The sequence below is a fragment of the Chanodichthys erythropterus genome, chromosome 7 (assembly GCF_024489055.1).
Source record: "Chanodichthys erythropterus isolate Z2021 chromosome 7, ASM2448905v1, whole genome shotgun sequence".
NCBI lineage: Eukaryota > Metazoa > Chordata > Actinopteri > Cypriniformes > Xenocyprididae > Chanodichthys > Chanodichthys erythropterus.
The window spans coordinates 9,097,154-9,109,864 of NC_090227.1; the positions used below are offsets into that span (position 1 = coordinate 9,097,154).

The window sequence follows — 12,711 nt, forward strand, 5'->3', positions numbered from 1 at the left end:
TAAATAAATAATATTCCATAAAATATAAGAACTGTCCATTTTGATTTCATGGTGACTTAAAAGAATGCTCCACGTATGTCTGTAGTATGAATGAAATCCAGACCACATTCTTCATGTTGTCATTATCATGTGACCTACCAGCGTCAGGTGTGTTACTTCACTGCCATTCACAAATCCTCTCCTTTGCCTCATGGGATAGTAATTTTGTCCATCAGATGCATACTTAATAATATTGGCGGAAAAAGTAATTTGGTACTTTTCACCTACTAATTTAAGAATACTATGAATTCGTACATACTATATATTCATGTAGCTACTTTTGGCTACTATATAGCTAGTCTGAATGCAGTCACTGAACGAACAAACGGTTGAGTGAATGAAATGACTTACTCAAAGACAGTTCGGGCATTGTTGCCACCTGTAACTTGCAGGGAAAAAAATGAGGACTGGAATTATTCTATTCTACTCTATTCTATTCTGCTGTGATGTAGCAAATACTAGTGTCTATTTTTTCCCCACAGATTTCATCAGAATTTATTTAGGCTACGTAACCTTCACCAAAAATACTGTGGTACCATGAAGCAATAATGGTATCTGATAATTACCGAATTATTACCATATTCATATACCATGGTAATTTTTTGGACCTCCAAAAATAGCACAAAATATGGTAGTACCATTGTGCTTTTTGATATCTTTATAAAATTACCTACAGATCCTTATATTTAGGCAATATCCTACCATGCTTAAATTGGAGTACAATATTATTCTCTCTTAACCCCAAGGCTTTAACTTTGAAAAATGAATATTGCAGAGGAACTGTGACACACATAACCAGCAGAGGGCGCATGCCAAGTAAATATGTGTTATGATATTGAAATAGCGATCGATAAAACAATCCGGACATTTATAATTTCACTCTAAAACCACAACCTCGCTATCACTACATCACTGACAAGACAGCAACACAAAAAAACGAACCTTTTCAAATTTCGGACGTTGCCTGTGACGTCGCACCGAGCGTGCGTTGAGGTCATTTCCTGTTTGTGCTCCCGTTGAGTTGCTAGACGGAGGCCTATTCCCGACACCACCACCACTACCACCGCCGCAACATCGCTCACAGACCTACAGGACGGGCACGACGAGGTTTTAAAAGTCTTAAACGCGTCAGATAGGCATTGTGGGATGAGTTTGAGTGACCGGGCTCGTGTTTTGGGTCACTGAGGGGCGGTTTGTGAGGATAATCGGACGGTTGGGTGTTGTTATTTTTGGGGTAGCTGAGTGGTCATTGGCAGAGCTCAATACACAGCAGCTCGCGAGAGGAATAAATACACACTTCACGTCTCTAAAAACCCTCGTTTCACCCCACTTACATGGGCTTTTGAGGATTTTTACATTTCAGTTGACCAACACAACGCAGGAGAATAAAAGTGGAGGTAAGGGACTAAAACGTGCATCGATGATTGATGGCTAGCGTGATGTTTAGCCTAGCCCGAGTCTCTATATTTAAATTGCACTTAAATGTTATGTGTTGTTGCCCATTGTGATACATTACCAGACAGAATCTCTTTACGAATATGTTTCTTAGGCTTACTGAATAGATAAACAGCATCTCCCGTCATAACACACGTTTGTTTCTCGTTTCCCTTTACAAATCATTTTTAATAAATAAAAGAACGCTTATATATTAATGTAAACCCATTTGGCGCGTATGCTTCTCTCTCCCGCGGGATCTTTGATTGTTGTAAGTGCATCATTGTGTCTTAACGGAAATCTTAGTTTATTAAGAAGAAAAAAAAAGAAGCTGAATTGGTTGTAATGAGAGTATATTATTGATCAGGCCCTTTACACGTTGTACAGAATTGCATGATGGATGTGAATCTATAGGACGAACTCACTGTACATGCTGTATGATCGATCAAACTGATGCCACTTTGCCTTTGGTTTTATTAATAGAGCTGCCATGCTGTTCCACGTGGAGTTCAATTTAATTCCGTTTGCGTGTTTAAAATGTTTAAACTTTATTTAATGTTAAAGTGTCAGATGTTTGACACATATGAAATAATGCATCCATCCGGTTAGTGCGCGAGTGTAAACGAGGCCTGAAGGTTATTGGGTTTGAGAGGGGTCAGGTTTAGGACTTCTCAGTATGGAATTATTCCACTCAGCACAGAAAATGTGTAATCATTAGTTTGTTGAAATGGTCACAGCTCTTGTTTGTCTTTCTCTTGTGGACTTCAAAGTGCGTATGTGCGCGCGAGAGAGAGTTGTTGTTGAAAAAGAGGAACAGACAGACCACTGACCAACTGATACACACGCTAGATGCATGGCACGTATATACCAACGATAGACAGTCCGTCTGTTTTTAATGCCAGTGCATGTGTTAAGCAGTTGTGTAATGGACTAGCAGGGGCGTCACAAGGTGGGGATTTTATTTTGCAGGGATAATCCAGTGTTGTGCCCATGGTGATAGGACAGCATGCCAGATCTGTGCCAGAGGCACTGCTATGCCAGGAAACTCCTCTGGCACAGACTGATCTTACACTCACATCTCAACAATAATAATAAAAAAAGAAGAAAAACAGCTTTTTTCATTTTACTGCAGTTTGCTAAGGCAGTAATCTCTGTTATTGTTTATATAGTGTTAGTGGTTTGAACAAACACCAAATAAACTGTGGCATACATTTTGCCCTGCACCATTGTGTGCTACAGACAATAATGATACTTCAAAATATGTCTTTATGAGCTGAGGAGAGGTGTGTTTTCTAAGTGACCAGCTATAGATAAAATTAGCAGAACATTCCACAGACTGGCATCAAATCAAGACACCACAAATTAAAGAGACTCAGAGATGGTCTTTTTAGACTTTGGACCACATTGCTAAAAAAAAAAAAAAGAAAAGAAAAGAAAAGAAAAAAGATTTTCTGGTTAAAACTGGTAAACATTTTATAGCAAAAAGAATTTTGCTTATCAAATTTCATTAAAATATTTGTCTAATAATGTTTTTTTTTTTTTTTTTTCCCTCCAGATAATATATTTGGAGTTAGTTTATTTGTTTTACCCATCTGGCAGATCTTTCAAGATTTATTACCTGGCAATAACTCTTATGTTACACGGTTTTGCTTCTTAGATTAATATTTCATGCAATTTTGCTTCAAGTTGATTGATCTAATACCTTGGTGCATGTTTAGATTTATTTATTTATTTTATTTTTTTTACAGGGGATGCACCAATATTAACATTCTGACAGATAAAATAAGCCAAAAAAAAAAAAAAAACAGATTAAAGGATAATATTAAAAAAAAATATTATGGTTCACCCCATAATGAAACCTTTATGATTTGCTTTCTTCCATGGAACTAGGGCTACCTCTGACTAAAGATTTTTCTAGTCGACTAGTAGTCCTTCATTTAAGCCATTAGTCAACTAATCACATGTTTATATTAATTAAATTATGTAATTATTTTATTTAATTGTTAAATTAATTAAATATATACTGAGAATACTAAACCATAATGAGCCTTTAATATAGGCGTAATATCTATTCTGCGTTCAAGCGTACGCAAAGCACTGGCAAAAGTAATGATTATGATGCACCGATACTAAATTTCTCTGCTGAGACCATAGACTGTAAAAAAAATATGGACGTAGCGTCCGTGACGTCACCCATAGAGTTCTGAACAGCAGTTTTGAAGCGAAAATGAGGACGCGGCCATCTTAGCTGCGCGTCACCGCACGTCACTCCCGGATAACTGAAAATGGGCAAAGAGGCGGGGAGGTGGTTTGAGCTGATGTGATTGGTTGCTGAAACCACGCCCGCCTAGCTCGACGTGACCACGTTAGCAAGCAAAGGAGCTATCTATCTAGATACTATCTAAATTATTAATAAAGATAAGTTTTAACATCAGAAAGTTATAAAGGTTTACTGTCAATTTACGGTGTTTTTTTAAGATTTAGATGCTCCAACACCAGTAATTTGTATTGGGTGTGCAAATAACAACATGGAACATCAAATGGGACTTCATACCTTTATAATAGAGATCGCGAGATGAATCCAATCTGTGGCACTTGGGTAAAATATAAATGTCCATTGCAAAACAAAACAAAAAACATTTCACATTTCTTCTATCGTTCTTCAAGAAAGGATGCAATCTGAGCAGCGATCGTATCTAACAAACAAATGAGCCTGTGTCCAAAGTATATTTTTTTCAAAATAGTGCAGCAGTTTTAGTTATAATATCCAAGCAGTGCTGTCAGAGTTGTATATCCTCCTGGTTTTGTCATTGTAGTAACGTTAAATCTCGCAATCAAAACTTTCAGCCAATGCCACGATCCAACAACGTGTGTTCTGTCTCTTCCGCATGCATGCACATCTACACAGACACACATCAGTTTCGAATATTATGCAGCAAGCCATATTTTATAATTGTATAAAATAATCGAGAAAAAAAGCACAAAAACGGCTGAGATGCCAAATTCAGCGGCAGCTGAGGTAAAGTGACAGCTCACAGACAGCAGCGCACTCTACCTGTCACTCAAGTGACCACGCCCTTAATTATGCAGAACTTTTAAGGCTTAATATAATTTAAACGGATAAGTTATAAAAAAATTCACCCCCCTCAGAGTTGTCATGAAGGGCAAAAATAGCAGTATAGACCAAAATCACAATTTGTACCAACTTGTAAACATGTTTTTTTCTGCTATAAACTTGGCCAATTTAACATGGGACTCTATGAGATTCTGCTCTCTTTTGGAGCCTGTCCCTAGCGGCCAGTCGATGAATCGCAGTTTAAGTTACTTCCGTATTGGCTTCACGAGAGAAAGGGAGAGGTTGCCGCTTGGCTGAGACCGATGGCCGATTATTCAGAATGATATCGAACAATGCCGATACCGATAGTTTGACTTTTCTTATGGAAAGAAATCTCTCCCAAATAATGTTTCAAACTATACAGGGAACCGTCTCATTTGGTACACTATAATATTATAGGTTACAATTAACAACAGAGGTATTATATTCAGCTGCTGTTTATTTTCAGATATAATATACACTCAAATAAAAACTGAAATGTTTGTATAAAACTTAGTATCACATAAGGTAGTTTTCATAAGCACTTGTCTTCATGGCAAATTTATTCAAACATATAATTAACAGTAAATAAGCGCCTCTCTATTGTTTTTATTAGCCTATTTATTATTATTATTATTATTATAACTGACTAAGTAGGGCTGGGCGATATATCGAATGCTTTTGTCACGCGCATTTCGTCAGTAAAGCCGGTTCCCTGATTGCCGCTAAATCGCCATCACCTGCTTTCAAATGAAGTGGCATTTAATAGACAGAGCCGTAGTTCACTGATAATCCACGCAATATCGCGGTCAATATCGATATGAATCTCCGTCGATATTGAACGCGATTATGCGTGGCATATCAGTGAACTACGGCTCTGTCTATTAAATGCCGCTTCATTTGAAAGCAGGTGATGGCGATTTAGCGGCAATCAGGAAACCGGCTTTACTGACGAAATGCGCGTGACAAAAGCATTCGATATATCGCCCAGCCCTATGACTAAGTAACTGTGAACATTGGAAAACATTCCTTAGGTAAATGTGACATATTGTTCAAAAGCTACTTTATTGACGTCTTTCCGTGGTTGAAACACAGATTAAGTGATTACATGTGACATGATACATTCTGGTAAGTTTTACTGTATCTTTCAACATACCTTTTGATGTTAATGCATGTTTTTCGAGATATAACTTGTATTAATGTGGAAGAAAAGACTCGCGCTCCGCACTGCCACTTGAACTGAGGCACTACAGCGATCTGTCACGTCACATTTAAGAGCGTCAAAACGGCATTTATTGTTTGAATTTCATTATAAAATAGACAGAATTTGAAAACTGAGACTTTTTTTTCTTATCAGAAATAACAAAGCACAGAGCTATTTGCAATTATTGAATGGGAGGTGCTACAAATAATAAAAAATGGCAAGGAGACATTTTAATTGTTTACGGTAACACTTTACAATAAGGGTCATTAGTTAACAGTACTTAAAGTCCCCCTGTGGTGAAAATCATATGTTGTTCATATGTCTATTTGGTGTTTTTAACATGCTTTAAGACAAACCATGTGCAAATTCATGAGTCAACACCATCGTTGAGTATTTTCTCTTTAAAACTGCAGTTAACAAAAGATGGTCTCAAACCATTTGAAATCGCTGGTGTTTCTGATGTCACAAACTACCTTGTCACCAATCATGTCAACGTGCTGGCGGGCTTTAGCATATGATTAACTGACCGCACAAGGGAGTCTCAAAAGAAGGTTATCCCAGTATATTTTTCTGTTGATATGTAAAATCTGGTAGATTTAGCAATAGGGTGGGTGTATGATGTATCTTACGATGCTATGAACTATATGCCTTTCTCCACTGATGTTCTGAGATGTTCAAAGCGTTTCTAAGGATACTGATTGTTAGAAGACAGCTGACTGACTTGTGAATGTGAACATGGTTTGTGTAATATTAGCAACACATTATTAGCTGTTTGATAACATAGTGAAGCAAATCGCTAATCATATTGATTAAAGTTATGTGTCCAAACAGACCCATAAGAGAAGACAATGCAGAATAAAGTTGTAGTTTTTGTTATTTTTGGACCAAAATGTATTTTAGATGCTTCAAAAACTTCTAACTAACCCAATGATGTCACATAGACGACTTTGATGATGTTTTTATTACCTTTCTGGACATGGACAGTGCACAGTACATACATTTTCAATGGAGGGACAGAAAGCTCTTCGACTGAATCTAAAATATCTTAAACTGTGTTCCGAAGATTAACGGAGGTCTTATGGGTTTGGAACGACATGAGGGTGAGTCATTAATGACATAATTTTCATTTTTGGGTGAACTAACCCTTTAATAGTCAATCATATTTACATAAACCTTGTTAGTGAACTATGAGGACAAAAAAAAAAGGGGAAAAAAAGATAAACAAAATAATCATTCATTAATCGTAATCAAGGTTTTGATTTTAGGCCATAATCATCCAGCCCTAGCAGAGCGCATTTCTTTTCTTTTTGATTTGGTTAGTTTAAAAGTAGATGTTTCACGATTTCTATAGATATATTACTCATGTCTGTGAGGCAAGTAGCCTATATGCTATATAGTTTCGGTTCATTTTTGTGAAACGCTCCAGTTTACGGAGACTGAGACGGCAGAAATCGCATCCTGTTTGTTTTCATTATTTTACAAAGGCACAACCTTTTCTTGTTATTGGGAGTGTACACAAATAAAAATCGAATGATGTATAACTTATCTGTATGACCAAAATGTTTTCGTTGTTGTCAGGAAAAATTGCAAGTGAACGCGCCGACGCCTCCATGTCTTGCAGTAAGCGTGTGGATACTTCAGCTTCCACACTCTGCACGCACACTTGGATATGCCCCTAATAGCGCTCATTTATATAGGTTAACGTTAGAGTGGGCAGTCATGTAAAATTGCTACTTGCATGTTTCAAATTGTAAGTCATATTTGAGGTCGATGGATGATAGTTGAACGTTTGGATTTCTTGCCCGACATACTGTAATTACAAGGACCCACCGTTAATGATCTGTCCCTCACGTGACTTCGCCACAGGTTTGTTTTTGTTTTTTCTGCGACTAACCGACTAATAATTTCTTTCTTCTGCAGAAAACAAAACAGATAGGCTGTGTTTTAAAATGTTTCAACTTTTTTTGAGCCATACAATGGTCCAAAACAACACTGGATCCCACTGAAGGCCCTGATACACTTCAAGCTAAATTGGGGAATGAACTGGGGTGCCGCCATTTCGAACAAAATCAAGCCAAAACAAAGTTAATTTGCAGTTCATTTCGGGACTTCAGAACAGCCAGAGCGTGGTAAACACCTTCATACTACCCTTGGTCCATGGCGATTACATATTAGGTAGGAGTACGCTGAGTAGGGCTGTCAAACGATTAATCGTGATTAATTGCATACAAAATAAAAGTTTGAGTTATTTGCATAATATATGTGTGAGTAATGTGTGTATGTGTATATGTATATATAAATACACACAAATTAATGTATATATTTAAGAGAAATGTTATGTACAAAAAAGTATATATAATATAAATTATATAAAAATATAAATAAATACATATACTTGTAAATATTTCTCAAATATATACATGGAAATGTTTGTATTTATATATACATAATAATTACACACAGTACACCCACATATATTAGGCAAACTTTTATTTTGTATGTGATTAATTGTGATTAATCGCTTGACAGCCCTAACGCTAAGGCTCCGCCTTCTTTAACATGGAAATATTTTCTGCCTCATTTCTTTTGTTCAGTCAATGAGGATCATCCGTGAGAAAAAACATGAACCTACTGGAGAGTTGCTTCATAGTAGAAAATGAAGTTGTAATTCCAATCGAACACATTTACTGTTTTTTTTTTTTTTTTTTTTTTTACATGTTTGTTTAATACATGTTTGTCACATGACTTGACTGCAGTGCCGAATTGCAGAGCTGCTGCAAACATATCTGCATTGCTGATCGGATTCTGTCTTTATTACTGTTTTCTCACCACTGTCATTTTTGTTGTGTGTATATTTTCTTATTGAGAGGAAAGTGCACAGCACATTTAGATATTTATCTAATTGTTGCTCTCATCAGTGTGGGTAGAGTTGGGATGATATGCCGCAGTATACCGCTGGTCACGTATTTCGAAGAATGGAAATGAGCTTCGCCAAGAGTGTATCGGGGCATTGACTTCAATTATATTGACAAAAAAACCCCAAAAACAAAATAAAACCCTGGTGGGCAGTACTCCAACACAGCATGGAGTAATGACAGAAATTATGACAATTTTTCTGGTGAACGATTCTTTAAAACTAAAATTAAATGTATGCAAAATTCTAACTATATTACTATTATATTTATAATGAATAAATTAAACACACTAAATATCTTATCAGTAGTTTATAATCATTGCCAAATCAGTGTTTAAACTAATCAGCTTGAAAAGAATTACCAGCAATGCCTTGGCAACCACCCACAATACTGTCAACTTTCGCATATACAAGCGGCAATTTCATTTTCTTCATGCGGATGAACAATTCTGCTCCCAAATTGTCATTTAAGCATTGCTTTATGCAGCAAAAACTGTGCTTTTTAATGTTGATTCTGAAAACAGCCGGTGTCTTGTCTTGTTCAGTGTACAGAGTGGCGTGTTCACCTGTGGATCAGGCTGGCTTCACTGCAGTCTATTTGGCATCTCCATGGTGATAGAATAGAGCTGTTGCATTTCCCGTCAGAAATGGTTTAAAAACACTTTGTGGGAAATGAGGCTCATCCTTGTCCCATGTTCATTAAGTCTTTGTTATTCTCTTAACAGGTATTGTGATTTTAAAAACCACAGCATTTGCATTACACATAATAAAAGCACATAGTACACATAGTAAAAGCCTTGCAAATAAGAACAGGGAGTGCAGGTTTCATGGTTATTTTGCACACTCATTCAAAGCATCAATTAAAAACATTTGTAAATTAAATTCAAATTAAGTTGTTCCACAGGAAGAAAATTAGTTTTTTTCCCTTTTTGTATTGTAACTGATGTCAGATTTATCACAGGTGAGTGAATTTAGATAGTGTTTCAGAACAAATGCAGTATACATTTAATCACAATCACAAGCATAAGCGTAATACATTTATTTATATTAAACGTAATTTTATATAATCATATATTCTTAGCCTATATTTTGCTTTCATTATAGCTACATTGAATTATCCATCCAAAAAAATGGACATCTTAAAAAGTCTAATAACATCTTAAAGTATCTATCTTATCTTTTCGAACTAGATTGCTCTTCTTTTTAGTAACAGAGCTCAGGACAGATGTGACAGATTGCATTATTCACATTAGCACCTTAAGAATAACATCAGTGATCAGTGTTCAACTCCTAACCTTCATATAATCATCATCTTAAAGTCAAAAAACAGATTATCCATCAGCATACACTAGAATCGTACCCTGATCCTCGATCAGCAATTTATTCCGCATGTAAAGACACTTTTATGTGAATAATGACTCAGCAACTTAGATTCATTCATGCAGTGTATAATACCACTGAAATTTTCCATAGAAAGTCTTGCACTCGCCTCTCTGTCATGATCATTGCTCTTCTGCCCCCAGCCCCCTAGAGTTAAATATTGGTGTACAGGATGCTCTGTTTTATTCAGTAAGATGATAACAAATGCAATTCAGCTGTTCCTCTTCTGTTAAATGTGAAATCCTAAGAGATTGAGGCTTATCTGTTAGAGTGCTGAATGCTGCATTTATCAAGTTTACATTACAAACATTTCTGAACAGGTGGCATTCCCTGTAGCTTTAGTCAGGTGACAATTTGTGTGAAATCTTTCAGTTTTGTGCTAGAGCAGTGTTTCTCAACTGGTGGGTTGCAAAGTTTGTAGTCAAAGAAACAAAAAATAAAACTTAATTCTATGTTTTTCTGATGTGAAACTTTTATTTTGAAAGATGTGTGAGAATGTTACTTTAACTTGCCGCAAAACCAAAAGTCTCACCTTTAGAAAAACAAAATTTCCTGTCCTGTCAGACGTTATTCTGAGCGAATGAAAAGAGCAAAAGAAATTACAAGCATGCAATGTCACGGTTATGTTGTCAATTAGACAATGCTCTTATTAAAGTTATCGTTCACCCAAAAATGAAACCTGTTGCAAACCAGTATCATTTTCTTAATTCTGTGCAATTACACCCATACAATGAAATGCAATGGGGTCTAATGTTGTTACCATTATTATTCTCTTGTTTTTTTCATTAATACTTGCTATATTGTAACAAATAATATTTGCTATTAGCAACCCTCTACACACATACAGACACACTGAAGCTAGATTTGAAATTGGCTAGTAAATGGTTTATTTTACTCGCCAGACTTTATTTTTTACATGGAATGCAAGAACAATGCAAATGAGAAATTCTGCATAAATATAAAATTATAAAATATAATTTTCAAAAATTATTAAAGACAAGTAAACAGTCTGTAATAATACAAGAACAAATAATCAAACTACAAGAAATGACACAAATAAACACAATAGATGCAACTTAAACTGCTTTTTAGTTTTTTTTTTTAAGGTAGAACTATAGTAGTTAGATACAGATTAAGTAGATTATGTGCAGAAATTGAATAATGTGTAAAATGTGTAAATGTAAAATAATACTGCGTAGTCTTCACTGTATAAATTTAAAAAAAAAAAAAAGATTAATCCTTATTAAAGTTACAAAAGTTCAGTAAAGATCAGTGAGTAAAAACACAGCACCAGGAATATTAGGCTGCTGTTCACCTAAGATAACCGACTCTTTACTAAGATACAAGCCAAGATGAACATTTTGACATAATTTTGTATGAAATTGTCAGTTTAAGTGCAAGACGTGAAAGAGCTCAATTCAGTATTCGCATCCTGGGCTTTCTGTCAGACGAGCGTGATTTTATATTTTGTGTCGTCTTGCCCTGCATTTAGATCTAAGATGTAAACTTTTGTCTTTCTCTCAAGTTGAGTGTGTCTGTGAGAGAAAGTGACAATGCGTAAAGCTCAGCAGGCAATGAAATTATATCTGTGCTAAACTTTTGTTTTGCCTCTAAAGGGGGTCGCACACCGGACGCGTAGCTCGGCGTCGCGCCACGTCTTTAAAATTCGAACGCATTTTCTATGAGAGTACGCACACCGACGGCGACATTCGGCGCCTGTCCGCGGCGCCCAGCAACGACTCAGGAAGTTGTTTAAAATCCTGCCGCGCCACAGAGCGCCATGTACATTGTTTTACGTTAAATGTATATTATATTTCTCTCAAATCGTCGTTAATGTACATACTGACTTCAACCTGTGCTGCAAGATACATCAGTTTCACATTCTTAGTTTAACAGCTTGAGTAAAGTCTAAAAATGTATAATAAACGTAGCATTTTCTTTCCTTTTGCTTTGTTGTGCCATTTTTCCATGTACACTAACCTCAGTGCGAAATATTAAAGCATAGGCATGTAACGTTTCCCTGTTGACGTAAAACACTCCCATTGTGCAGCTCTTCTATCAGGAGTCGAGTCAAAATTGAGCTTGCGCGTATAAAATGTGCGCGGCCGGTGTGCGATACCTGTGAGTTGTCAAAGACGCGACGCTGTGCGGCGCCGAGCATCTCGTCCGGTGTGCGACCCCCTTAACTCAATCACAGACTACGAAATTTACTAGCCATGGGCTAATTACAAAAAAAATGGTTTTAGTGATTTATTCGCGTTATAGAGGGTTGGTTATAAGCAATAGAAATGCAGAACTTCTTAGTCTGTGGTGCTTCCTGTGTTGTGCTTTGTGGTTGACATTAGTTTATTTTTCTTGATTCCAGGTGAGTCTGGCTCTGTGGTACTGAACGTCTGCCTGACCCGAGACTCAACGCTCCCCCTCCCCCAACCTCCCTGCCACCCTGCCCTACGCCCCACGTACCCCTAACCCAGCATGAACGAGGTCAGCATTGTCAGAGAGGGCTGGCTCCACAAGAGAGGTGAGTACTGCATACTCACTCATTCATTAGAGCAGTCCATATCATATTTTTTGATGGTAAACACCGATTTGTTTGTCTCTGTATTTTCGCTTTTATCCTCCTGCCATCTACTTTCTTTCTTTCAT

General features: G+C 36.6%; 1 protein-coding gene across 2 annotated transcripts in view; it reads left to right on the plus strand.

Moving 5' to 3' along the window:
- Positions 1 to 911: 911 nt before the first annotated feature.
- Positions 912 to 12,711, plus strand: part of akt2 (v-akt murine thymoma viral oncogene homolog 2) — a 32,490-nt gene continuing 20,690 nt past the window's right edge. The window contains exons 1-2 of one of the 2 annotated variants that reach the window (XM_067389781.1): positions 912 to 1,146; positions 12,431 to 12,586. In XM_067389781.1, the coding sequence (XP_067245882.1) occupies positions 12,541 to 12,586 (46 nt within the window). In that variant the 5' untranslated portion in view covers positions 912 to 1,146; positions 12,431 to 12,540. Of the gene's footprint in view, positions 1,437 to 12,430; positions 12,587 to 12,711 lie in introns of both variants that reach the window. The other variant, XM_067389780.1, reaches the window with a different exon arrangement.